Here is a 27,334-nt window from a genome sequence, read left to right on the forward strand (position 1 = left end):
AAAGGAACTTGCTCAAGAATTAGATAATAATAATTGGCAGAACTGCAATAAGGTTCCAGGACTCTGGCAACAGTCTGTGCTTTTTATTGTGCAAAATAAAGGCATAAATGGATCAGTTCTATCATGGCGCTTCTGTTTTTGCAAACTAAGGCAATAAAGAGGACCAAAAGGAAAAGTGGTTCATGTTGCTGCCCCAAATCTTTTATCATAAGAACTACAGAAGATGGGTGAAAGTGACTGCTTTTTAGTTGGCACTGGGATCGGGTGGATGGTAAAAGGGATAGCCCAACAGCACAGAACTACGTCTAATAAAAATAGAGCTTCCTGGGTGGGAACATGTCTTTAGAGATTGAGAAATACCTGGCCAGTCACTAAGGGTACCACAAATTAAGTGATAAGGAAGACTTGAGAAAAAAAATTCACAGTATATCCTCTCATTCCTTTGTTTTTTTTAAAATGTAATTTATTGTCAGATTGGTTTCCATACATCACCCAGTGCTCATCCCAACAAGTGCCCTCCTCCCTGCCCATCGCCCTCTTTCCCCTCTCCCCCACCACCCATCTACCCTTAGTTTGTTCTCAGTTCTCAAGAGTCTCTTATCTTCTCATTGCTTTTGGATAGCTCTTTTTCCAGAGATTTCTAAGGTCTGTTCTAGTGACCAGAGTGACAGGAAGTTCTAGGTAGCCTTTTCTAACCACACCTACAACTTTATCAGTGGTGGAGAAGACAGACAGATGAGAGGTTTCCAGTTTTCCAACTAGAGAGCAGATATTGGGACTTTGCAAACCACGTTAAGAATTTTTTTAAAAGAAAATTAGCATTTTAACTAATTCAAGAGCAGAACTTCTAAGCATAGGGTTTCCTCATCCTCTTGGGGTCTTTATTTGAGCGAACGGTTTAATTTTTTTAAATTTCATTTCACTTTAAGAAAATACAGATCTCTGCATTTGGATAATTTCTCAAACCAAATTGGAAAACATTATAAGAAGGTTGTCTACAAGCAGTACCAAGATGAGTCTTTCACCAAACGCATGGAGAATCCCAATATCAAAGAAGATGGGATCTTGGGTCCTATTATCAGAGCCCAGGTCAGAGACACACTCAAAGTAAGTACCACAAATATGGAACCATGGAAGAAATTAAATAGTGAAAGACAATGTATAAATATGTCCATTATAATTTTTGATTCAAATGCAACTTCAGTTTTTATGTAGTATTTGCTCTGATTTATAGCCTACCTCACAACATAAAGAATCTAAGACAATTCATCAAATTGTAAAAGGATAAAGCAAAGAACCAATTTCATTGAGGTGAAGGATAATGTGGGGACAAAGAAAATAAAGCCATGGATAAATACAATGGAACACATGCCGTATGTTCCAATCGGGTTGTCTATAAATTTTGTCCAAAGCTTTCCAGCAGCCGAGTGAAAAGGGAAATATGTCAGGGCAAGATTCGCAGTACTCATAAAGAAAGTATCGTTTTCCCTGATAGTGAGATCAGTTTCTCCCATGGATCCTTAAAAAGAGGATGCTGTATAATACAGTGGATGGAATCCTTGATAGAATCCCTATAATTGGTATAATAAATAAGTTGCATAGCTTTTTAATATAAGGGTTGTCATCATAGCTGAGAACATAACAGTAAACACAACTGAGTATAAACAATTCATCATTGTGCTCTAGGTATGTAGTTCTCCCATAAGCTGGTCTCTGATGAAGGTAAATTTAGACATGTATCAAGAACACCGAGTGTTCTTCAGGCAGCTTTCCTTAAATATATGCCACATCAGTCAAGCTTTTGATAGGAACTGGGCAGCAGAAAATTAAAGGTTGGCATCTTTGGCAAGGTTCTAGAATGCAGGTAATCTACAGATTAAGGATGAGCCAAATGCTTTGGCAATCGACCAGTAGGAGATAAGATTAAGGTTCTCTTTTGAAGATTAAGAAGGCTAACTATCACTCCTGTGTAAATAATGCTCCTCCTTTCACCCCTTCCTGGGGGTAAACTAACATATCCGCACACAAGGTCAATTCTGTTCATTTAAAGATAACAAAAGGATAGGAAGCAGCCATTCTCTATTCCTCTTTCCCTTCCGCCATTTCTGATTTCCCTCATCCCTTTTAGGTGCTCTTAGCAAGTGTAAATATACCTCATTGGAAATTCAGGATCTGGCTATTTGTATGCCCCTCAAGAAGATAATGTCAAGGACAGTGTCCTGGGAGGTCTGCCAGGCTGGAGAAGGGAATCATGGTCTAGAGAGGAGAAGGAACAGATCTGAAGACAGATGTGGTCCAAGTTGAGAGGAGAGGGGAAGGGGACAGGTTTGGAAAGAGTGATATACTGTGAGGAAAATACAGGGCAGACTTCTCTTTCCATTTTCCACCCTACCGTGTGAGTGAAATTCTCTCAAAAGTTTCTTTCAGGTGATGGGGAGAGGTTGCTGCTCAGAGAAACAGAACTAGTTTGCGAACACACACACATAAGCACGCCCTCCAGCAAGTGCGTTTGCCAAGCTAAGCATCCCATATCAATTCTCACGATTGAGCTTAAGTCCTGAAATAATTAATTGAGTTAACTTTGTAGATCGTGTTCAAAAATATGGCCAGCCGTGTCTACAGCATTTACCCTCATGGAGTGACCTTCTCTCCTTATGAAGATGAAGTCAACTCTTCCTTCACTTCAGGTTTGAACCCGAGTCTACTGAATGAAACTCTTCACCTCTGAGAGGCTGCCACGCTTTCCTACTGTCGTCTTTGCTCAGTAACATGACTTGTGCAGTCAGGCAGTATACAAGTAAGGGTATCCTAAAAGTCACAACGAAACCCTGCTCACTTCAGGGATTTATTTACCCTAAAATGTGCTGTTCTTTGTTAGTGCCATAGCGGCCTCTAGTGGAGCGATTTCTAACGGCGACACACGTAATCCAAGGTTCTGTCAAGTGGAGCTTAGTATACACATATTCCTTCCCTAATATTACCTGGCTCTAATAAAAATTTTGCTGTTTGCTTACTGAAATAATTTTGAAAATGAAGACAATTTTACCTCCATTTTCTTTCAGGCAATAACACTATGATCAGAGCAGTTCAGCCAGGGGAAACCTATACTTACAAGTGGAACATCCTAGAGTCTGATGAACCCACAGAAAATGATGCCCAGTGCTTAACAAGACCATATTATAGTAATGTGGACATCACCAGGGACATTGCCTCTGGGCTGATCGGGCTACTTCTAATTTGTAAGAGCAGATCCCTGGATAAACGAGGCATACAGGTATTCTGTCCATGGAGTAAACTTTTAGAAAATCTAGGAACTTCTTCTGGCTGACACAGATTAGGTCTTCTCACTAGAGAATGAGCCTTCTTCTAGAGAACAGAAAATGCTAAGTTGTCCTCTTTAGTGCAAATGTGACAACATATATTCCTTTTTTTTTTTTTTGTCTATTTTCATCTGACTCTCACTGCAGAAGACAATCATTCTATAGAGTGATGCAGTATTTTGTTTTAGTTTGAAATTCCAGATATTTTGCTATGTGATCGGCAAGTCACTTCGCCTTTCTCAATTTCTTCCTTTTATGAAATGGCTAATACCCCTCCTAAAAAAATTTGACACGGCTGCTTTGGGGCTCACTGAGATACCACCTGGTAAAAGGGTAAATCTCTCTACTAATCCTTGTTATTTTTAGAGACCTGAACTAGGGAGAGATGAGAGAGATAATACTTTGGACAGATAGCATCTGGTGAAGTTGGACCCAGACAATGGTCCATCTCTAGTGAGACTAAATTATACAAAAAAAAATGTGAACAAATATATGGAACTTCATCAGGGACTAATAGTCTCATATTAGTAACTTAAAATTCCCAACCAGGCTAAGCTGTTATTAAAGAAGTTCATCCTAAGGCATACACCATAAATATATGTTTGGAAAATTTTTTTAAATGGACATTTGGAAGACCCTAACTTATTGAGCTAGGAAAGGACACAGATAGGAAGAGGGATAAAGTTTTCCTATTGCAACCTTCTGTTTTATCCTTTGCAACTATTTGGAGCACATCTGGTCAATCTTGCAGGTTGAAAGGTATTCACTTATAGAGATAGAACACAATTACAGCGGCCGTGAGGAGATGGAATTTTTCTATTAAGATGTTTTAGTCTCTGAATTTCCTGATCCGCTCAGTTTGCCTTTGCACACTACCTTTGGCCCTAATGAGGGCTTTGTACAAAATGGGTTTTCATACATGCCTGCATTTGTGGCTTCAGTGGCCCCAGGGACTGTGCCTCTTTGGTTTCTGAGAAGAGCTCAGTGTTGCGGGTGATGGGCTGGCACATCAATCACTGAACACAGCACTTCTACCCTCCAGAGGGCAGCAGACATTGAGCAGCAGGCTGTGTTTGCTGTGTTTGATGAGAACAAGAGCTGGTACATTGAGGACAATATCAACAAGTTCTGCGAAAATCCCGATAAGGTGAAACGTGATGACCCCAAGTTTTATGAATCAAACATCATGAGCAGTAAGTCAAATCACTGTTTTCGTCCGTCAGTTTTTCACTCCGGTGCTTAAAGTAGGACTGTGCCTAAAGGTGGAGACATGGAGTAGAATCCACTCACCTCTTATCCTCGCTCGCACTCCTCGCTTTGATGACGAAATTAGTGGATGATATTACAGAAACTTCTTTACGACATGAGGCCAAAAGCTTGTGACCCTTAGGAAGTCTTGGTCTCATGCTCCAGATGTGCATGCTCTGGGCACATACACTCCGGAGGAGCAGGGTGAGGGGTGGGGGTGGTGAGGAGAGGGGCTATAGGCTTGGTCAGTGGCATATGGGGATTTCAGACGGAGGGCGGGGCAAGGTGAACGCTCTTGCTAGCAGGGCAGAAACTGAGTAAGTAACCCAAAGCTGGACTGTCCAATCAAACTAAGGCAAAATGCATATGGGGAGCCAAGCGTCTTAAAGAGCCAATCCACGAAGAAGTTTGAAGGGAGCAGTAAGAAGTTCAGAACAGAGGGAGTGGCCTGAGCCAAAGTCCAGGCATTTGCTGCGGTTTTCGATTTCAGTGCCCAGAGCCACTGCTCTGACAAGTCTGAGAGAGATTTGACTAAGCCAGCTGGAAGCAAACACTGCCACAGTGGTCAGGGTCCTCACCACATTTCCTTACACTCAAGAGTCATTATGACCACCTTCTCTGATAGGTGATCGTAGATAGGAGGATGGCTTCTCTGCGGTCTGTTCATATGGCTTCAGATGACTGGCAGCTGGTGATTATCTGAACGGCCAGGTGCCATGGAAATCATTCAAAATGGGGAGTTACTCTGCTTTCTTTGCATAATTTCATTTTGGCAGCGAATCTGTCATAGTTCTGGGCCAGCGCTGTCCAGTTTGAAATTATGCGTGAGCCACAAATGCGATTTAAACTTTTCTGATGGCCATATGAAAAATTGAAGAGAAATACATCCCAAATGTGATCATTTCAACATATAACCAATATAAAAATTGATAAGGTTTGCTTTCTTTATTTCATATACTAAGTCTCTGAAATCTGGTGTATATTTTACCCTTCGAGCACATCTCCATCCAGATTTTCCACCTTTCAAGTGCTCAGTGGCCCCTGTCACTACTGGCTACTATATTATAGAGCTTTCAACCATTGAGAAGAGCCTCCTGCATGAAATACAAACTAAAAACATGTGTCAGTTCTTCAGTAAATATTTAAGGGTTCACTGGTGCTAGGCCTCATACTAGGATCAGGGCTAGGCTGGTAAACCAGGCAGATGTGGGCCGTGTCCTCAAAGAAATCAAGCCTGAGATTTTATTACCATGCCTAGAATCTGAGTAAAGATACTGCCTAAAGCTGTGTCCCTTTGGAAGATAATGAAGATGTGTGAACTCAATCCCTGCATGAAAACTATAGGTTATCTCAGTGCTAAGAGGGCCCAATACAAGTTGCAAATGTACTAAATATGCATGACTTTTAGGGACATTACTTCTTATTCACTAACTCATGGGTCAAGACGACTTTCTTATATTATGCTTTCCTTCCAGGTAGAATTAGTCTAGATAATATTCTAAATTGATGTTTAGAATATCTTTCAAAGCAGACCATGGAAAACAAAGTATCTGATACACACTTGACAATGAAGAAGTCAACATGAATGAAAAGCTTTGTCTTTATCGGAAATTTCTCCCTTGGCTAACTTAGGAAATTAAGTTCTCATTTGGGAAATCTGACTTTGATCTTCTAGTCACATGTTAGACCTGGTGGAGCTTATCTCAGATGATCACTGCTTTGACACAACCAAGTTAATATTAGGACATTAATCCCAGGTATAATTAGACACATGTCCTTTTGTTGGCAGAGGCCTGCGTGTTAACAGATTTTACTCTTTCAGCTATCAATGGCTATGTGCCTGAGAGTATACCCACGCTAGGATTCTGCTTTGATGACACTGTCCAGTGGCACTTCTGCAGTATAGGGACCCAGGATGACATTTTGACCATTCACTTCACTGGGCACTCATTCGTCTATGGAAAGAGACATGAGGACACGTTGACGCTCTTCCCCATGTGTGGGGAATCTGTGACCGTCACAATGGATAATGTTGGTAAGAGCCTAGACATTTGGAGAGGCATCTCTGATCTCTAAAGGTCTGCTCCAGCTCTCCAGACTCCCACAGTTCCTGGGTTTATCTTTCTGATCCCTTTCAGGCTTGCCTTTCAGTATTTCTCATGATTTCTATTGGGTGAAATTAATTACTTAAAGGGTCCAGTCGCTTAATGTGGGTTCCATTTATCCTTCTCTGAGCTAAGTGAGAAGTAAAGGCACAACAGCAAAGAGATAAGCCATGACTTAGAGGAGGAAGTGTGAACATTCAGCCACAAAAGAGCATTTCTTTTATCAAAAAAAAACCCTTTTCAGGTTTTATTTAATGTTTATTCATTTTTGAGAGACAGAGTGTGAGCAGGGGAGGGGCAGAAGGAGAGGGAGACACAGAATCTGAAGCAGGCTCCAGGCTCCAAGCTATCAGCACAGAGCCCGACGCCGAGCTCAAACCCACGAACCGGGAGATCATGGCCTGTGCCAAAATTGGATACTCAACTGACTGAGCCACCCAGGCGCCCCTACCTTTTTTAGTTTAGTTTTTTTTTTAATATATATAATTTATTGTTCAAATTGGTTTCCATACAACACCCAGCACTCATCCCAACAGGTGCCCTCCTCAATGCCCATCACCAACCTGGGGAGGAGGGGAGCCAGGCGTGGGTGTGGTGGTAGGTCAGGGGCTCAGTCTGCAGTTGGAGAAAGTGATTCCCTTTTTTAGTTTTTAAAGATAGTCATTCCACCATGCAGTAGTGACCATCAGATATAGTGCCTTAGAGGCTGGCCTCAAAGCCAGCAGCGCCGTGGAAAGCACATGGGCTTTGGAGTTGTTCAGGTGCACTCTGGCATTCAGTATGGACAAATGACTTGACCTCACTGAGCCTCCGTGTTTTCATCTGAAAAACACAATAACAACACTTTACAGAGTTGCTCTGACCATTAATTGTAATATCCTAGCACTCGGCAGATACCCAACGAGCGCTAACTATTGGAGACTCTCCAGGAAATCTGTACGCCAGCAATTAATAGCATTTCAAAGAGATTCAAAGTTTCCCTGGGCCCACCCAAATCATTTATTGCTTAGAAATATCTATATGTCTCTTATTTGTTGGGGTGAACATCATCATCCTCCCCTCACACCAATTCGCAATATGTGCAGCTAACAGGATGGTTATGGTATTCAAAGCCCATTTTATTCTTCATTCATCCTTTTTAAATATATTCTAAAATAGTGATTCTCAAACTCTCTATGCTAACTCTTTTATCCCTAATCTCCACTGACCAATCCTTTGGGTCGATACTGATCACATGCTTGGATGTCACAGCAATGTCAAATTGCTAACGGGCTTTCTAAACACCTTAGACCAACTTATCTCCTTCTGTCACTGTGGAACACTAATCAACAGTTCACGGATCAGTGGTGGCCCACAGACCATGCTGGATTGTCCCTGCCTGAAGTTCATTGAAAATCATCTGCCACAATGGATCCCAGTGTTTTTCTATATTTTTCGGGACTTAGAGCTCTCTGTTTTCTCTGTCTCTCTTCTGTAGGAACATGGATATTAACTACAGTGAATTCCAGTCCCAGAAGCAAGAACCTAAGGCTGCGATTCAGGGACGTTAAGTGTATCCGGGATGAAGACGAAGATTCATATGAGATTATATATGAACCTCTGGCATCTACAGCCATGACTACGCGGAAAATGCGTGATTCTTCAGAAAACAGAGGTGAAGAGGACGATGCTGACTATGACTATCAGGAAAACCTGGCTTCATGGTTAGGAATTAGGTCATTCAGAAATTCATCACTGAATCAGGAGGAAGAGGAGTTTAATCTTACTGCCCTAGCTCTGGAGAACTACTCTGAGTTCATTCCTTCAAGTACTGATCCAGCTATTCGTTCAAATTCTTCTTTCCTGAGTAGCATTAGCAGGCTTATTGTCCATAACTTTGCAGGACCTCACAAAACACTTCCTCGCCCAGAAGCCACCACAGCTGGTCCCCCCTTGGGACGCATTGGCTTGGACAAGAAATCAGTTCTCAACTCTTCCACAGAAGAACATTCCAGCCCTTATTCTGAAGACTCCATGGAGGATCCCCTCCCATCAGATATCACAGGGATAAGCCTTCTTCCGCTCGATGCAGATGGTTTCAGGAATCAAAAACATGCTAAGCACAATGGATCCAAGAAAGGAAGAGACCACACAACAAAGCATGGGATCTCCCAGGTGGGACTTTCAGCATATAAAACTGGGAGACATTTAAGACAAGGCAACTCTTCTCCTTCCAGAACGGGAGCCTGGGAAGACCTTCCCGGTGATCTGTTACTCTTAAGACAAAAGAACCCATCAAAGATTTTGAATGGGAAATGGCATCTGGCTTCTGAGAAAGGTAGTTATGAAATAGTCCAAGATGCTGATGAAGACACAGCTGCCACTAAGCTGCTGAGCAGCCCTCAGAATGCCTCGAGGACTTTGGGAAAAAGCAGCCCCTTCACAAACAAAGACAGAAAGCAGAGTAGCCACCCCCCATTTTCTGGAATTAGAAAGAAATTTCTGCAAGAAAGACAGGATGGAGGAAACGGTAGATTGAAGAAAAGCCCTTTTTTCATTAAAACACGAAAAAAGAAAAAGGAAGAGAAGCTTGCACACCATATTCCTCTATCTCCAAGGGGCTTTCATCCTCTAAGAAAGGCTAATACCACATTTGCAGACAGGAGACTTAATCACTCATTGTTATTCCATAAATCCAAGGAAACACCTTTTTATCCCACAGACCTCAATCAGACATTCCCCTCTGTGAATCTTAGCCTGATAGCCTCACTTCCTAACCATAATCAGAATCCCCCAAATGACACCAGTCAGACAAACTCCCCTTCAGATCTTTATCAGACAATAACCCCAGAAGAACGCTATCAAACATTCCCTATTCAAGACTCTGATCAAATGCACTCCACTACAGAGTCTAGTCATGGATCTCTCCCAGAGCCCGGCCAGATGCTCAACTATGACCTAAGGAACAAGTCCTTCCCTACTGACATTGCTCAGATGTTCCCTTCCTTGGAGCCTGAAGCCTGGCAGACAACCATCTCTGCAGATCTCAGTCAACCAACCCTTTCCCCAGACCTCAGCCAGACAGCTGTTACCCCAGACCTTGGCCAGATGCCCTTTTCCCCAGACCTCAGCCAGGAGTCTCTCTTATCAGACCTCAGCCAGATGGCCCTTTCTCCAGACCACAGACAAACAACCCTTTCTCCAGACCTCAGCCAGACAGATGTTTCCCCAGACCTCAGTGAGATAACCATTTCCCCAGATCTCATAAAAATGAACCTTCCCCCAGACCTCAGCCAGATGCCCTTCTTCCCAGACCTCAGCCAGGAGACTCTCTCATCAGACCTCAGCCAGATGCCTCTTTCCCCAGACCTCGGCCAGGAGACCCTCTCATCAGATGTTGGCCAAACAACCCTTTCTCCAGATACCAGCCAGACAACACTCTCTCAAGACCTTGGTCAGATACCCCTTTCCCCAGACATTAGTCAAACAGCCCTTTCTCCTGATCTCAGGCAGACATCATCTCCTCCAGACCTTGATCAGACATCCAACACCTCTGAATTTAGTCATTCATTGCTTCTTCCAGAATTTGGTCAGACTTCCCCTTCTCCAGACCTTAGTCAGGTGCCATCTCCTCCACTATCTTCTACAGTAAATAACACTTTTATACCAAGGGAACTTAACCCACCAGTTGTAATAGGCCTCAGTGGAAATGATGGAGATTACATTGAGATTATTCCAAGGCAGAAGGAAGAGAGCAGTGAAGAAATCATTGATGACATTGATTACGTGGCCTATGATGACCCTTACCAAACTGATGTTAGGACAGACATTAACTCTTCCAGAAATCCCGACAACATTGCAGCATGGTATCTCCGCAGCAACAATGGAAACAAGAAATATTATTACATTGCTGCTGAAGAACTATCCTGGGATTATTCAAAATTTGCTCAAAGGTTTGGCCAAATTTTCTCCGTTGATTTTCTCATTTTTCCACTACTGCTAAAAAGATTACAATAGTCTTGAGGAGATAATTCTGGGCAAATTATGCTAATTCTGGGAAAATTTAATTCCCCTATTGCAATTTGTCCTATACAATTTCCTTTGTCAATTCTATGATTAACCTCTCTGTATTACATGACATTTGGACAATATAAGAACAATCACTATAAGAAGTCTGTGATATTCTCTAGAGAAGCTCCCTCCTCTCTCTTCTTTCATCACTCATGTTCCTACCTCCTTTTCTTGCCCAAGTGCAGAGCCCAGCCTATCCATAGCTATCTGCTAATCTGGCTAATCAGAATGAATCTCCTTTTGCATTTGTTTACGGAAAAACACATCTTTTAGTTGTTTGCTGATCAATATAAAGTGTATAGCATCTTGGTGAAGTTTAATTCAAATTACATGAGATTCCAGTGGCAGAGGCCAAAGATATAAACCAGCTTAGAAACAAAAAGGCAACTTTATACCTTCAACTGAGGCAGTCATAAACAATCATTTCTTTTGCTTTAAATTTGAATTTTAACTTGGCTTATAGAATGAGTGCTTACTCTCTCCTAAGCATTGTGCTAAGTGTTGAGACTATAAAATAGAATATAAACATACATGACTCCTGCCCTCATGGAACTTGCATCTAGTTGGGCAGGTAGATAAGAATCAAATGCTCACATAAATAAGTGTAAAATACAACTATGCTAAAGACCGAAAAGGAAAGGCAGATACACGGTGATACGGTGATATGAGAATTCAGGAACCTGACACTGAACATTCTAGATAGAGAGAATAGCATAATGAGGCCACGAGGAAGGAGGAAGCCTGAAGCCTCTGTAGCTGGAGCTCAAGAAGGGAGTGAGTGTAAGAAAACATTGGGCTCGCTCTACAAAGACCAGATGCCACTAGGCTTTGGGAAGAATTTTGGTGTTTATCCAAAGAGCGTTGAGAAGCCCTTCAAAAGCTTTAGCCATTCTTAGCTTCATAGATTATGTCAGTTCCTTCCCTGGACCTTGTTACTTTCATCTTTTAAATGAAGGAGGTACATCAAATGTCCCCCAAGATCCTCTTCTGCTTTAACATTTCAGGTTCCAGCCATTCTTCAACCAGAGATGCAATTATGTAAGTGGCCTGACTTACAAAAGAGGGTTCCTAAGGGATCTATATATGTTTTTAAAACGGTTTTCAATTCAATTCTGCTTAAGGATGGAAAGCCATATTGGGCTGGACTCTGGACTTGGGCTGTATTCTGGGATGACAATATAGAGAAAGAAGAGGTTGGGGGCAGGGGGGACAAGGGGCAAGTCTTAGCCAGCAATAGTGGGAGAATCACAGCTTGGTGACCATGCTCACACCATGTCTAATATATAGTTCACAGATTTTATAAAAGCTAACAACTACACTGAAAATCAAAAGCCAAAGTGTAATTAGAGTAAGCAAACACAATATATGGTATGGCTCACAGAAATGATTTCATTAATCTGATGCCTGGCATTTCCATATTAGAACTCTGTTAGCTTAAAACACATTTTCACATGACTTCCTATTTAAATGTAGCTCCCACTGCTATATGAGAATAATTTATCTAGGGATTTCTAAGAGAGGTCCTGAAAGAGTAAGATTTAGGGTGTTTCCAAAGCAGAAAGGGATGGAACCAGGTCCTTCAAAATCTTACGTCCCATTCCAGATATGCAACCCATGTTTATGGCACTCACAGCTGCTTTGCTGATCCCCATGTGTTCTGTGAAACTATGCTTAGGGTCTGGAAGGATGGGGTCAGTGGTGTAGGAAGACCAGGAGGAAGACAGAGTGGGATTCTCTGTCGATGGCTTATGGTGCATAACAAATTCTATGACATTGATGGATGAGCTTTCGGCCTGTTTCCATAGGCTTGAGAAATGTAAGAGTCAGTGAGAAAATCTGATGTGCTCTGGCCCCAGACTGAGCTGGTGAACTATGTGAGGAATGATGCGATTTAACAACAGCGAACACGAGAAGGGTGGCTACTTTCATTCCCAGGGGTGACCATTGTCAACTGACAGCCCCAAGCTGCCAATCCCATTGCATGGCTTTGTCTGCTTCTGATATTAAAATCTGCTATGTGACTATATGATTATAATTATTCGTTCATTAATACATTCAACAAAAGTCGATCCAGTGCCTGTCATGTGTCAGATGATTTGCCAGGCACTGGAAATTAAATAATGAGCAGACTAGGCACAATCCCTGACTTCATGGGACTTTCACTCTAGTGTCAGAGTCAGATTTTAATAGATAATATCACAAATAAATGATATATACTGTACTGTACATAACAAAGAAATTTAAGAATACTACAGGAATATACTATATACACTATGGTAATACTGTGAACACTTAGAGAATAATATACACAGATTTCACCTACTCTAAAGGATCATAGGAGCCCTTACCGAAGAAATGATACATGAGCTGAGATCAGAAGGATATTTACTGGCTTAAGTTTTTACTCATTTATAGTTTCATTCATTTGTACATTAAGTATTTATTAAATATCTCTGCTAGACACTACATTCAGAAGCAGGGATAATTCCTCCAATTCTTCAATGGTCTTTCATTTGTTCTTTTAAACAAATGCTATTATTGTTGTTGTTGTTATTATTTCAGTGAAGTAGATAATGAAGACATTGACGATGTTCCAGAGAACACCGTATACAAGAAAGTGGTCTTTCGAAAGTACCTTGATGGCTCTTTTACCAAACGTGATCCTACGGGGGAGCTTGAAGCTCATCTCGGCATTCTTGGTCCTGTTATTAGAGCTGAAGTGGATGATGTCATCCAAGTAAGTCATCTTTTGAGCATTGTTAAGATCATCAGAGGAATTTCCACAAGCACCAGGGGGTTGTAACAGTGAAAGGGGCAGGAGGGCTATGGGTAATTTATTTACTTTCCAAAATTAACAAATAATAACACATCTTTTCAGAGACTGCTTGCCAAGTACAGTAAAACCTTAGATTGCAAGTAACTTGTTCTGCGAACGTTCCACAAGACGAGCAAACATTTCTAATAAATTTGAACTTGATAAATGAGTGATATCTTGCAATATGAGTAGTACATGACGCCGAACGTCACATGATCATAATTGAGCCAATGGTTCTTAAAATTCACTTTGACATACGAGTGCTTTGGATGACAAGCATGTTTCCAGAACGAATTATTTTCGCAAACCAAGGTTTTACTGTCGTTTGATAATCTTCAAGAAAAAAAATGATCTCATGATTTTATTTCCCCTTCTGCTGATCTCCCATTCATCACTGCAAGGGTCAGTTCTGTTTTCCCTAAGAAACTTTTTTTGCCACCCCAACCTCTCCTGCACATTCAACCGAATAGCTCCTTCCTGGCATTCCCATGAACCCCATTCATACTTTGTTTACAACACTTTTGATCTCCAGATTTTTTAGGTTATTTATTTTGAGACAGAGAGAGGGTGAGCAGGGGAGAGGAACAGAGAGGGAGAGAGAGAGAATCCCGAGTAGGTTCTGTGCTGTCAGTGCAGAGCCCAATGCAGAGCTGGATCTAATGAACCGTGAGATCGTGACCTGAGTCGAAATCAAGACTCGGTTGCTTAACTGACTGGGCCCTCCCTGTGCCCTGGGTCTCCAGATTTTTAACTTGAATCCATATGTGCACGTGTCTCTTCATCAGGAGGTTGAAAGCTTATTGTTAGCAAGACCCAAACGTCATTCATCTCCACATCTGCAGCACCTATTGTGATCATTTCATTCGAACATAATGTCAGTACTTTTGCTTAGCAGAAGAATAAACATGTTTTGGTATTTCTAGGGTAAACTACTTGGGCCCTATCTCATAGGATATTGTAAAAATCAGGTGAAATAATACATATGTGACTTTGAACCTGCATGCAATTAATATATTGTACTGTATATAGATCTAGGTCTAATTTAATAGCCATCTACTTGGGCCTATAATAATGACATTCTTTAATTTGGATTTTTGTTGATCTTAAGTACATTTGTGGACCATTCCTTTTTCTAGGTTCGTTTTAAAAATTTAGCATCCAGACCATATTCTCTTCATGCCCATGGGCTTTCCTATGAAAAGTCGTCAGAGGGAAAGTCTTATGAAGATGATTCTCCTGAATGGTTTAAGGAAGATAATGTTGTTCAGCCGAACAGCAGTTATACATACGTATGGCACGCCACTCCAAGGTCGGGGCCAGAAAACCCTGGCTCTGCCTGCCGGGCTTGGGCCTACTATTCAGCAGTGAACCCGGTAGGTACATCCATTAAAAATTTCTGTCATTCCCCTAACCCTATAACTTGAGTCCACCAAATGGAAGGGTCAAGTTGATCTCCTGTTAGATGTCTCTCCTGTTTTCCATGAGGAATGTGTGAGGATTGTGGCCAGTCGTCTATAGCCACTTGTGTTCAGAGGTCAGCGAGAGAGACGCAAGTGTTCAGGAAGGGCAGTGGGGATTACTTAAATTGTTGAACCTGGTTAGAGTGACTACATTTGCAGAGGAAGACATTTATTTGCAATGTCCTCGAGCAAGTATTAGCTTTCTTTAGCTCTGCCTTTATGAAACAGCTACAAAATCAAGACTCGTTTGTTTGGGGCATGGGAGAGAGAGAGAGCACAGACTTCAAGTTCAACCCTCCTGTCACTTCCTGCGTGGGCCTAGGAAAATTACTTGACCTCTCTCAGCCTCAGTTTCCAAAAGTTAAAAATGAGAAAACAGTAGATAGCACACAATAGGCACTTGGTAATATTTGTTCAGTAAATGAGTTTCTTTGTATTTAATATACAGGATTGTTGTCTGAATTAAATAAGACACTACAGGCAAAGTGTTTTGTGTATTGGCAGATGCTCAATAAATAGTGATTATAATAGTGTCGATATTGTCACTAATTGCAACATTATCATGACTGCCATGCTGAGATAAAGGATTCATCAGAGGAAGGGAATATGAATGCCACAGTATTTGATAATGATACCTAGGCTTAGTAAGCTATTCCTTTATAATCTTCCAACTCGGAGCCCCTGAAGTTTCCTTTTCTGTATCATCAGAGGAAATCCTGCAAGAGAGCGAAATATGTGCAATTTGTCCCTACTGTCTTCCAGGAAAAAGATATCCATTCTGGCTTGATAGGTCCCCTTCTGATCTGCCAAAAAGGAGTACTTCATAAGGAGAGCAACACGCCCGTGGACATGAGAGAATTTGTCTTACTCTTTATGGTCTTTGACGAAAGGAAGAGCTGGTACTATGAAAAGAAACCCCAGTCTCCCAGGGCTTGGAGACTGTCATCCTCCGAAGAAAAAACCTCCCACGAGTTTCATGGTATCATCTTCTGACTTTGATCTAATCTCTGACCTAAATCCCCCTGGGTGCACGTGATTCCTGCCCTCTGTCTTCATAAGATTAGACATGAGGTGCTTCTAAAGAGGTGCTTCCGATGTCGCCCGGTAGGTGGCGCTGCAGGTGAAGGGGACAGAGAAGTCTGAAAGCTAGTGCAGGAGCCCTCAGAACTGACCCAACCAGCCAACAAGGAGCCAGTGTGCGTCAGTCTATGGTAGTTTAGGGATTAGCACTATTCTGCAGTGTAAACAGTTAACGAACCTGTTCCTTGATCTAAAGGAACAACCATGTATCTAGAAGAAGTGATCACTCATGTGTACTTTCTAAATAAGAACATGACAGTTCCAGCCCTCAGCACTTCCCAGGTGGCATCAGAAGCATCTAGAACAAAATGAGATAGGAAACTGGGTAGTTGGGTCACAGGAGAATCATGGCAAGAGAGCATCTTTGGAGGGGGGGGTGAGGGGTGAGTGGGAAAAGCAAATGTACTCTGAACTCCATTCAGGAATTTTGTCTGTAAATTGTTACTGAATTAAACCTTGGTCTGTGAGCATAATTTGTCCCGGAAACATGCTTGTCATCCAGAGCACTCATATATCAAAGCGAATTTCAAGAACCATTGGCTCAGTTGTGGTCATGTGATATTTGGCATCACGTACAACGTATATTGCCAGACAACACTCATTTATCAAGTTAAAACTTATTAGAAATGTTTGCTCGTCTTGCGGAACACTCACAGAGCAAGTTACTCGCAATCCAAGGTTTTACTGTAGTTTTAGAGAAAGGCAGAATTTAGAATTAGGTGAAAAACAAAGAGAATGACTTGGGGATTAGAAAAATAAATGAAGACTGAGAAGCCCTGCTTTTAGAGTTTGATGAGTGGAGGGAATTGCTGTAAGGTTTCTCATCAGGATGGATCTGTGCTTTGGGTATGGGTAGGTCATTCCATGAAACAGGAAAGGAGAAGGTTGCTTGAGGAATAAAAAAAAGACTTATATACCACATCCACTTCAGTGCCACCACCACCCCTCCCCCAGCCAGTCACCACGGCTAAGTAGGTGTATTCTGCCTCCCCTAGCCCATTTACACACTCAGGCTGCCCTTCTGATCTGATCTCACCCGTATAAACGCTTGCAGGTAGAGGAAGGTGAATAACATAATTTATGATCTGCTCCAAAACCCTACCCTCTGACTGCTTATCACACAAAGAAGTTAAAAAGATTCTCTTAAGCTTTCTAGAAGAGTGTCAATGGAAAGCTGACCAATAACTCTGAGCGGAGCTTCCTTTTCTCTTCTAGCATTTCTAGGTTTTTCAGCCTAGGCTACTTGGTGTTTTGGGTGGCAAACACACGCTGCTGAAAACCTCCCAAGCTGGTGGGAACGCAATGGCTGCAGACTCAGATAGGCTTGTCAGCTGGCTGTCCCCTTTCCTGTTCAGTACCCTTGAGCCACTGCTTCCGATTCCTCAAAGAAAGAGTAAAATGCATCCGGGATAGTTTAGTTTGAAAGGTACTCTGTAATTTGGTAATCCCCATGGCATAGTATTGATCAGGGTATTTGGTAAGCAGACAGCCCGAGTTCCCAGCCTCAGACTCAGCACCTGGCCTGTGCAGTGCGTGCTTGTAACTAGGTGGTGAAATAGGGAGTAAATGAAGGAATTCTATTACTCAGTTCAATTTATCAAACGTTTACTGAGCACCTGCTATGTTGAGAGACTTCATTCCACATCCTGATGTAATGATTTAGCAATGCTGACCCAATAATTGCTTGAGACACGTTTCACTCTTAGGAGATCTATTTCCTGCACAGGTGAGGGGGTTAGGCCTGGTGTGAGGAGTAGGAAGATAGGTACTCTTTACTTGATGTAACCTTAAGGGTGCCAAAATGACCTCAACTCCTTTTGCTCCCAAAATTCACTCGCTCAGTTCCTGAAGTCCCATATAGTTCTTTTTACTTTGGAAAAACACTACTAATAAAAACTTCCCTCACTTCAATCTCAGCTAAATGCATGGTAGCCCAGAGCTTTATCAGTAAAATTTTGTATTATTTTTTAAGGTGATCAAATTTGCGAAGTGCTTTAAACACACACACACACACACACACACACACACACACACACACACACTCTCTCTCTCTCTCTCTCTCTCCACTGAGGGAGAGTGGATGAAGCCTGAGAACCCCAGACATTTAAGCTGGGAAGAGGGCAGAGGAGCTATCATACAAATGAGACAATAGACATGAACCCTTATGGTCTGCCTTCCTAATTTTGCCTGAAACTATCTCTGAATTTAGGAGGCCTCAGGGTGATGTGCTGTGTGTGCTCTCAGTCATCTGGCTCGTGTTAGTCTTTCTGTTTTGGTAGTGCAGGAAAATGTCAAGGATAAGTGAGTGGAGCCCAGGGAAGAAGTGTGAGGTCCAGGGTGAAGAGTGAGAAGCCACATGAGAAGCTGCTGTGGGCTGGCATGAGGAGGAGCTGGAGGGCCCGTCTTAGCCTCCCTCTGGTAGCAGGACACACAGGGGTCCAGACGGGTGGAGTGATAAGAAGATGGGTGGTGAACAGGACGCCTCCTACTTCCTCACCAGCCCCTCTGCCGGTGTACACGGATTTCTAATCGATTGCACCTCTGTCCTTGCAGCCATTAATGGGATGATTTACAGCTTGCCTGGCCTGAGAATGTATGAGCAAGAGTGGGTGAGGTTGCACCTGCTGAACATGGGCGGCTCCCGAGACATTCATGTGGTTCACTTTCACGGCCAGACCTTGCTGGAAAACGGCACCCAACAGCACCAGCTAGGGGTCTGGCCCCTTCTGCCTGGTAAAGATCTGCATGCTGTAAAGAGGTCCCGGATGGAAAAAATGGCTAGGGAAGGCGATCTCAGCAACGTAACTGTCCCTCATTCCGTCCTGTGCATTTGCTTCCTAAGGGTCAGGAGTGGGTTCTGGCACAGATCCTGGGCACAGCCATTTCCCCAAACTGCAGACAGAGTATGAAAAAGTCAGCCAGTGTAGGCACTGAGTGCAGCTCCCCACAGGCTCAACTCGGTTCTACGGAGATGCGTCTGACGCAGTTTTTTCCAAACCGCACTGTGTCACGTAGGCCAGGTCTTAAACAGATTACAAAATGAATCCCACAGGGCTCAGGCTGCTTTAGCAGCTTTCTGTCGGGAAGGAGATTAAAAACTTACTAGGGTTTTGGGATTCTTGCATCTGTGAATTCTGTTCCGCACACTCTGACCCTGATACCTTTGGGCAAGTGACTACAGGAATCTTAATCTTAAACTGACTCATGAGGCTGTTGGGGCAGTGCCGGGGTGGGGGGGGGGGGGAGTGTTTTTAAGGATTATAAAAGCTAAAAAATAAGAGGGGTATTTAGAGCTTTCATGTACAAAGTAATGAAAAGGCTTAAACAAACCATCACAAAGGATTTTTATGTGCCAGTGAGTTGTTTTATAGGCATATCTGTGCATTGCAGGGGTGTGAGTGCCAGGGACCCTGATTCTCAAACTGCAGTAGGCATAGTGAAATTCTAGGAAGCCGGTTAAAACATAAATGCTAAGGCAGAGATTTTGCTTCTGGAGACTTTGATGTCAGACAAGGGCCCAGGACTCTGCATTTTTTTTTTTATTTAAAAAAAATTTTTTTTTTCAACGTTTATTTATTTTTGGGACAGAGAGAGACAGAGCATGAACGGGGGAGGGACAGAGAGAGAGGGAGACACAGAATGGGAAACAGGCTCCAGGCTCTGAGCCATCAGCCCAGAGCCTGACGCGGGGCTCGAACTCACGGACCGCGAGATCGTGACCTGGCTGAAGCCGGACGCTTTACCGACTGCGCCACCCAGGCGCCCCGGACTCTGCATTTTTAACAAGCAGCCTTGCTTCCACAAATGCTCTGAGAAGCTAGGCAGGGCAGTCAGTCCTTTGCCAGAACTTTGGTTGGGAAGTTCCTATGTGGGTCAGCCTCAGTTAGGCACAGAAGTCCAAACAGGACTGGTTTGGTTAAAGGTGGGGGGAAAGAGTGTTCTTGGTTGGTTTGTTCAAGCCAGTGGCTCACTAATGGAGCTGTGAAGACCCACTTTATTAAAATCAGGGACAGAGGCGATTAGGTCAAACTTCTGGCTTTTTACCAAATGTAAATTACCAGATCCATCATCCTTCCCTTGAGCCTGAGAAGCTGGAATTGGCTGGCCCATCCAAATCTTCAAATCTAAATATCTCCGTTGGAGAGTGGAAGGCTGGAATCTTTTTTCGTGTGTTAGAGGAGGACCATCAGCTATTAATTTTTATTCGCCATCTGGGAAATAGTCACGAATTACAGTCAGCAGAATTTAAGTGTAAACTGGCAGTGAGTAGCATTGAAATAATAGGGTGGGTAATCAGAGGTTTCAGAAACGCCCTTCAGTGATTTTCTGAGTCAGTTTATGTGTATCTCTATCCAACTATGTAAACCTAATAGAAAATTTGAAAACACGGGAGATAGATGTTTTATTTTTATTTTTCTTATGTAAAAAAAGAAACACTAGTGAAATGAAGGGAGAGGAAGGAAACACATACAATATTCCTGAGGCCCAATAATGAGTCATTCAAGGCCGCTTTAATACTTAAGACTGTGATGCTGTGTTGTATGTGGGTTAGCTTGTGACATTAAATGTAGATCAGTAAAAGTTACTTTCTAGTAAGGCATGCTGGAAATTTTTTAAAGTCTGGGCCAATTAACTTTTAGTAATGTGTGTGTGTTGTTTTGTTTCATTTAAAAAATTTTTTTTTCAATGTTTATTTATTTTTGAGAGACAGAGAGAGAGCATGAGCAGGGGAAGGGCAGAGAGAGAAGGAGACACAGAATCCGAAGCAGGCTCCAGGCTCTGAGCCGTCAGCACAGAGCCTGATGTGGGGCTTGAACTCATGAACAATGAGATCATGACCTGAGCCGAATCGGACACTTAACTGACTGAGCCACCCAGGCACCCCTGTTTTGTTTTGTTTTTATCTGTTTGTTACAACTCTAGCCTGGCCTAGAGAGAAATGGATAATTCATACGTTCTTTTCTAAAACTCCTTGTGATGCAGGGATTTTAGGATTCTTTGACAGCTGTCGACTAATATTAACTTTTAATCTTTGGGTATGTAATGTCGTGCTTCACTTTCTATTTTAGGTTCATTTAAAACTCTTGAAATGAAGGCATCAAAATCCGGTTGGTGGCTCCTTGACACAGAGGTTGGAGAAAACCAGAGAGCTGGGATGCAAACACCTTTTCTCATCATAGACAGAGGTACACTCCGAGCTCCATGGGATGTTTCTAGAAGGACAGTCCCTGCTAGAATATTATTAACTTTTAAGTTCGAAACACTCAACTCTGGGACTTCTGCATGACAGAGGTACAATCTGTAGCAGTAGCTGCTTGTATTCTGACCCGTGGTCTGATTATACTGCAAACATCAGTCTTCTAGGAACCTTAAACCACATGCTTCAGCCCAAAGGCATGCCTTTCAATTGGGAAACCAGTATAAAGCGTCTTCCTTCATGACATGTGATTCATGGGAAAGTGAGTGGAAGAATTTTTCCAGACTCCTAGAGCAGAGGAGGGAAAAGATACCAGGAATTAAACAATGACTAGGATAGTCTCTGAACTTGGCATTTCAGTATTTGAGAAACAGTTCCCATATGTCCATCCATGCAGCCAGCCAGCCAGCATTTATTAGGTACCTGTCGAATACCAAGCACTGTGTCCACATCCAGGTATCTCAGTGGCTGGTATTTTCTTTTGTGATCAGAATGTAAATAGCTCTGTAACTTTTGGTCCAACTTTTGGGAACATAGACTTATAAGGGTAGTACACAATGTTGTAAAATGGCTTTAATTTAAGATACAAGCAAATGGAAATCAGTTTAAGACTAACTGCATTTCAGGACGTCAGTGGTTTTCCTCTAGGGTATCACTATTTCTGTTAGAGCACCAGTCTTGCGAGTACATTCACCTGTTATGATCCAACATATTTAGGTCAGTGCCACATAAGGTAGGTGAAACTATTGAATCACTGACCCACCAGAGGTATACTCTCTAGCCACGAAATTTTACTTTGTTAATATGTATTTTCTAAGCAAAAATTATTCATTGTTCTGTTTTTTTGTAGAATGTAAGATGCCAATGGGACTAAGCACTGGTATCATAGCTGATTCACAGATCAGGGCTTCTGGGCATTGGGGTAAGTAGTAGCATCATAGCCTTTGAAAGGCACCTCCTATAACTGTGCAGTATACAGCCTGAAAAACCATCCGTGACAACCCTGCCTGTTGAATCTATGGATCATTGCTTGTCTCCAGGCTTTTCTCTACCACAGGAAAGCACCTCTATCTTAAGGTGCTCATCTGGTAGAGGAAGGAGCAAAAAACCTGTTGGCATTCCTTTATCACTGCCTCCCTCCCTGGTGTATAATGTTCCTAAGGAGTCTCTCCCCCGGGAGACCAAGAGCTAGGGGTCCTCAGAATCTCTACACAGGCAGTACAGCCTCTCAGCAGGGATTGAGCGAGGAGTGGATCTCTCTCTCTCTGAGAGAGAGAATATTAAGCTGGTTCCATACCTAGCACAGAGCCTGATGCAGGGCTTGATACCCACAAACTGTGAGATCATGACCTGAACAGAAATCAAGAGTTAGATACAACCAACTGAGCCACCCAAGCACCCCCTTTCTTTTTTTTTTCTTTTCCTTTCTTTCTTTTTCTCTTTCTTTTTCTTCCTTCATTTCTTTCTTTCTTCCTTTCTTTCGTTTTCTTTTTCTTTCTTTCTTTTCTTTTTTTGTTTTCTCCTTCCTTCCTTCCTTCTTTCCTTCCGATCCCATACTCTTGTGACCATATGCCCATTTCCAAAACTCTCCACATTCATCCCCATTCCACATTTGATCACAAATGAGATATTCCAGCCAGATTCCCAAGGTCTATTGGCCACATGCCATACTGCCCTCTAATAGGGCCCTTTGCTGTGCTAACCATTCATCTATTCAGAAACTCTGCTGATCACCCACTTTGTGTCAGGATCTCCTTCTAAATTGCCTCACTCTGCCTCAAAGCACTTCCCAAGATGAAGAGGTCAGTTGCAAGGGATCACGAGCTTCCCATAATCCCTCCCATGTCCTCCGCTTAGGCAAGGCACACTCAGCAGCAACCACACCAACATAGCTGAGAAAAGATAAACACAACCTGCATGCAAGAAAGGGGGTGGGTGGTGGTTGACACCAACCAAGCACAGACCTGAAGCCGAGATTTCATAATCATGAACTGACTTAGTAGCTGAGGCCTGTGACAACCACCTGGTTGCCTAACTTTAATAGAGGCTCCTGTAGAGATCTGGTTTTCCAAGGGGACTAAACTTACTTGGGAAATTTCTAGTTGTATGTTTTGGGTTTTTTTTAAGTTCAGAATAAATTTTTCTCTCTTTTGAATTTAGGTTATTGGGAGCCCAAACTAGCAAGATTAAACAATGGTGGATCATATAATGCTTGGATCACAGAAAAGCCTTCAGAAGTTGACCTTAAACCTTGGATCCAGGTATATCTTATTAACCTGATAGTATTTACTGTGCTGTAATAATAAAATGACAGTGATTTCATATTTTTCTTTCTTGTTCTTGCAGTGTTTTAGGCACTATTCTAAGTGCTTTACATATTCAAAATGAACCCTATAAAGTTAGTTCTAGCATTATCCTAGATATCCTTTTTACAGATGAAAAAAACAAAGAAACGGAGGGACTGATTAACTTCCAAAAATCACACACAGCTAGTAAGTGGTCAAACTTGGATTCAAGTCCAGGTACTCTGTGCTCAAATATGGATTGTATCTAGCCAGTTTATTAGTTTGCTGACTTAGGTGCTGGCTTTTTAGTTCTAAAGAAAGCTGGTTACACAATGAATTAAGGAAGGTGATATGTGAGTTGTCGACAAGGACAGATCTGCTTAATGGCTTTGCTCTGTTGCAGGTTGACATGCAGAGGGAAGTCGTCCTCACAGGGATCCAGACCCAAGGTGCCAAACACTATCTGAAGTCCTACTACACCATGGAGTTCTATGTGGCCTACAGCTCTGACCAGACAAACTGGCAGATCTTCAAAGGGAACAGCACAAGGAACGTGATGGTCTGTGGACAGTTTCTTTCCAAGTCTCAAGACTCACCCCAGGATTACTAGGCTACTATGCCTATGACTATGTCTTTTTAAAAAATACCTTTCTGGGTGGTAGAAATACAAATGGCTTTCTTAGGGCTTTATGAAAGAAAGTGGCAAAATCATGGGTCTGTTATACAAATTAAAGGGATAAGCCTGATTTATGGAACTTCAAAACTTCACACACACAAAAAAAATCACTTTTCGATCAAACTAAATGCCCATGCTTCTCAGATTGGGACATGGTGTAGGGCATTTAATCTGGTTTTGTGCCTTAAGGAGCTCATGCTCCTTAAGCTTGGAGTTTGGCCTCCAAGTTTTGATAATACTAACTTTTACATTTTATTTTGTTCTTTGTTTCGGTGTACTTGAAGAAAATAGCAGCTCTGAGGCAGTGTGCTTTTCGGATTTTTTTTTTTTTTTTTTTTTTTTGCTACCCTGCCTTCGGAGTGACAGTCCCCTGCTGGGTCTTTCAGAGGCTCAGCGGGATTATTCCCAATAACCCGTATGTACCAGCCCTAACTCTTCTCTTCCTCCCTAACCCCCTTGCCAAAGAAAGTTATCAGAATGTAAGGCGTCAGTCTGTCATTATGCTGATAACTTTGAACCTGTTTCATTTTTCCTGTAAATCACTTACCATTTTACTAGTTTGTATATTATTATTAGCTATCCCTGGTAATAAATTATTTGCACTATACCTTAGAACAGATCATGAAAATCTCAAATTATCGTCCCTACTGATCAGTTTTGGAAAGAGAACACAGGTTACAGTTAGAGTTCATAGCTGAAAGACTTTTGCCCTTATACTTATGAGGAACATTGGTGTGCGGTATTATTTTTTTTTTGTACTTTTTTTCTGGTTTTGGTATCAGAGTAATACTGGCTTCATAAAATAATTTGGGAAGCATGTTCTGTTTTCTGGGAGAGATTTTCTAGCATTGGTGTTAATTCTTTAAATATTTGTAGTATTCAGCAGTGAAACTATAGGGGCCTAGAGATTTTTTTTCCAGGAACGTGTAAATTACAAATCCAACTTCTTTAGTAGTTACAAGCTGTTCAAATTACCTATTTCATATTGGGTGAGTTAGATAGTGTTTTTCAAGAAACTGATCCATTTCCTCTAGGCTGTTAAATTTATGTGTGTAGGGTTGTTTGTAGTATACTCTTATTATCCTTTTGATGTCTGCAGATCTATAGTGATATTGCCTGTTGAATTTGATGTTGGTAATATTCACCTCTTCTCTTTTTGCTTTGTCAGTCTTGCTAGATGTTTGCCTTTTTTTTTTATCTTTTCAAAGAATTGATTCTGTTTCCTTGTGTTTATCTACTGTTTTTCTGTTTTCAGTCTTGCGGCTCTTATCTCCTGTGTTAGCTGGCTCTTTCCTTGCTGGCTCTTTCCAGCCTCTTTCCAAGTCCAGGTTCTCCACTAAAGGGGAGCTCCTCTTTGCTGTTGGGTGGGGATGGGATAGTGTCCACTGATACGACGGTGGTGGGAGTCTTGTTAGGAGCTGGCGGGGATCAAAGTCCTGGATTCCTATTTGCCCTTCTCTGACACAATCCCAGTGAGGGTGCTGGGGTGCCTCATTACAATCTCATGAGCATGGAAGTCTAGGCTCCCCACTTGGCCTTTGATGCTGTGAGTAGAGGAAGGGCCATGATGTTTTCTATAATGCTGAGCTGGACATAGATCAGTTATCATCTGAGAATTTTCTGTCTTGCTGAGCTGCTCTTTCCTGGGCCTGTGGCTAGAGAAAGCAGGTTTTCATTGGGGCTTTTTTTTTTTTTTTTTTTTTTGGCTGCACCCATTGGTGTTTCTTGGTTGCTGGCTTCTTTGCTTCCCAGTCTGGGGCATATGAGGCAACAATAAAACCCAGGGAGCCCACCACCATGTTGCTCCTTGGGTCCCAAGGACCCTAGCCAGTCTGCCTTCTTCTCTCCCCCTCTCCGAGGCTCCTTATGTTTTAGTAGTACTCAGCAGAAGGAACGAGGCAAAATATGTCTACCTCATCTTCCTGAAGTGATCTCCAATTATTTTTTTATTTAAAAAATTTTTTTTGAATGTTTTTATTTATTTTTGAGACAGAGAGAGACAGAGCATGAGCAGGGGAGGGGCAGAGAGAGAGGGAGACACAGAATCTGAAGCAGGCTCCAGACTCTGAGCTGTCAGCACAGAGCCTGACACAGGGCTCGAACTCACGGAGTGTGAGATCATGACCTGAGCTGAAGTCGGACGCTCCACCGACTGAGCCACCCAGGCGCCCCTCCAATTATTTTTTTTAAAACCAAGAGACTTAATTCAGGTCACATGAAAACTGAAAATGACAATATTAAATTAATCCAGAATTTTATTACAAAATCACTTTATAGAGAATTGTTACATAACTAAGCCTTCCTCTTTTTTTCCTCTAGTATTTTGATGGCAATTCAGATGCCTCTACAATAAAAGACAATCAGTTTGACCCACCCATCGTGGCTAGATATATTAGGATCTCTCCAACCAGATCCTACAATAGAGCTGCCCTTCGCTTGGAGCTACAAGGCTGTGAGGTTAACGGTAAGGAACTAAGATGCATTGCTGTCCAACCACCAGGCAGAGAATCAAGTAGATATGGAAGAATGGCTAGAACTTTTAGTTCTCTTCAATCACTTGGGTGCCTAGAAAAACCTTGGCGAAACCGGTTCTGCTCAGGTGAACTCTCATTGTGATCTGGGCCAAAACTGGTTCTACCAGCCAAAGGGCAGGCACCATCTCTGAACAGTGCCAGGATGGCATGGGCACCGCCCTGACCCTGCGAGGAAGGGCCCTAGCTTAGAATAACTGCATCAGCCCATTTCAATAAGAACTAAGGTTCAGACTAGGCCTGACTCTTCCATAGTTCTCCAGGTCACCCAGATTTTAATGCAGTAGAAGAACATAGCAACATTACTGGCATATATTAGATGTTCGATGAATGTTTTCAACGAATCTAAACTCCTTGTCAACCTCCTGAAACTCTGATTGAACTCTTCATTCTCTTCGGCACCCAATGTAGGCGCTCAAGCTCTTTCTCTGTAAGCTGCTGTTTTTCAAGGGATGTAATGTGACCTGTGGTATAAATAAATCCAGGTACTCACAAATGGCCATAATAAAATTCTACCATGTGGAACAAAGATGTTTAAGAATCTGATCAACTATGCTCCTTTGGTGA

The 27,334-nt window shown here is 42.2% G+C and overlaps 1 protein-coding gene across 1 annotated transcript in view; it reads left to right on the forward strand.

The window, feature by feature from the left end:
- The window catches only part of F5 (coagulation factor V), a 74,979-nt gene that overhangs the window by 40,774 nt on the left and 6,871 nt on the right, over window positions 1-27,334 (forward strand). Inside the window, exons 8-22 of the mRNA XM_045452992.1 lie at window positions 930-1,107; window positions 2,588-2,687; window positions 3,063-3,274; window positions 4,363-4,513; window positions 6,391-6,603; window positions 8,151-10,605; window positions 13,286-13,460; window positions 14,675-14,911; window positions 15,761-15,977; window positions 18,632-18,811; window positions 21,148-21,264; window positions 22,126-22,197; window positions 23,436-23,536; window positions 23,964-24,119; window positions 26,556-26,700. Coding sequence (XP_045308948.1) covers window positions 930-1,107; window positions 2,588-2,687; window positions 3,063-3,274; window positions 4,363-4,513; window positions 6,391-6,603; window positions 8,151-10,605; window positions 13,286-13,460; window positions 14,675-14,911; window positions 15,761-15,977; window positions 18,632-18,811; window positions 21,148-21,264; window positions 22,126-22,197; window positions 23,436-23,536; window positions 23,964-24,119; window positions 26,556-26,700 — 4,709 coding nt within the window. The remainder of the gene's footprint in view (window positions 1-929; window positions 1,108-2,587; window positions 2,688-3,062; window positions 3,275-4,362; window positions 4,514-6,390; window positions 6,604-8,150; window positions 10,606-13,285; window positions 13,461-14,674; window positions 14,912-15,760; window positions 15,978-18,631; window positions 18,812-21,147; window positions 21,265-22,125; window positions 22,198-23,435; window positions 23,537-23,963; window positions 24,120-26,555; window positions 26,701-27,334) is intronic.

This window comes from Leopardus geoffroyi, chromosome C3, assembly GCF_018350155.1.
Source record: "Leopardus geoffroyi isolate Oge1 chromosome C3, O.geoffroyi_Oge1_pat1.0, whole genome shotgun sequence".
In the NCBI taxonomy this organism is placed as follows: Eukaryota; Metazoa; Chordata; class Mammalia; order Carnivora; family Felidae; genus Leopardus; species Leopardus geoffroyi.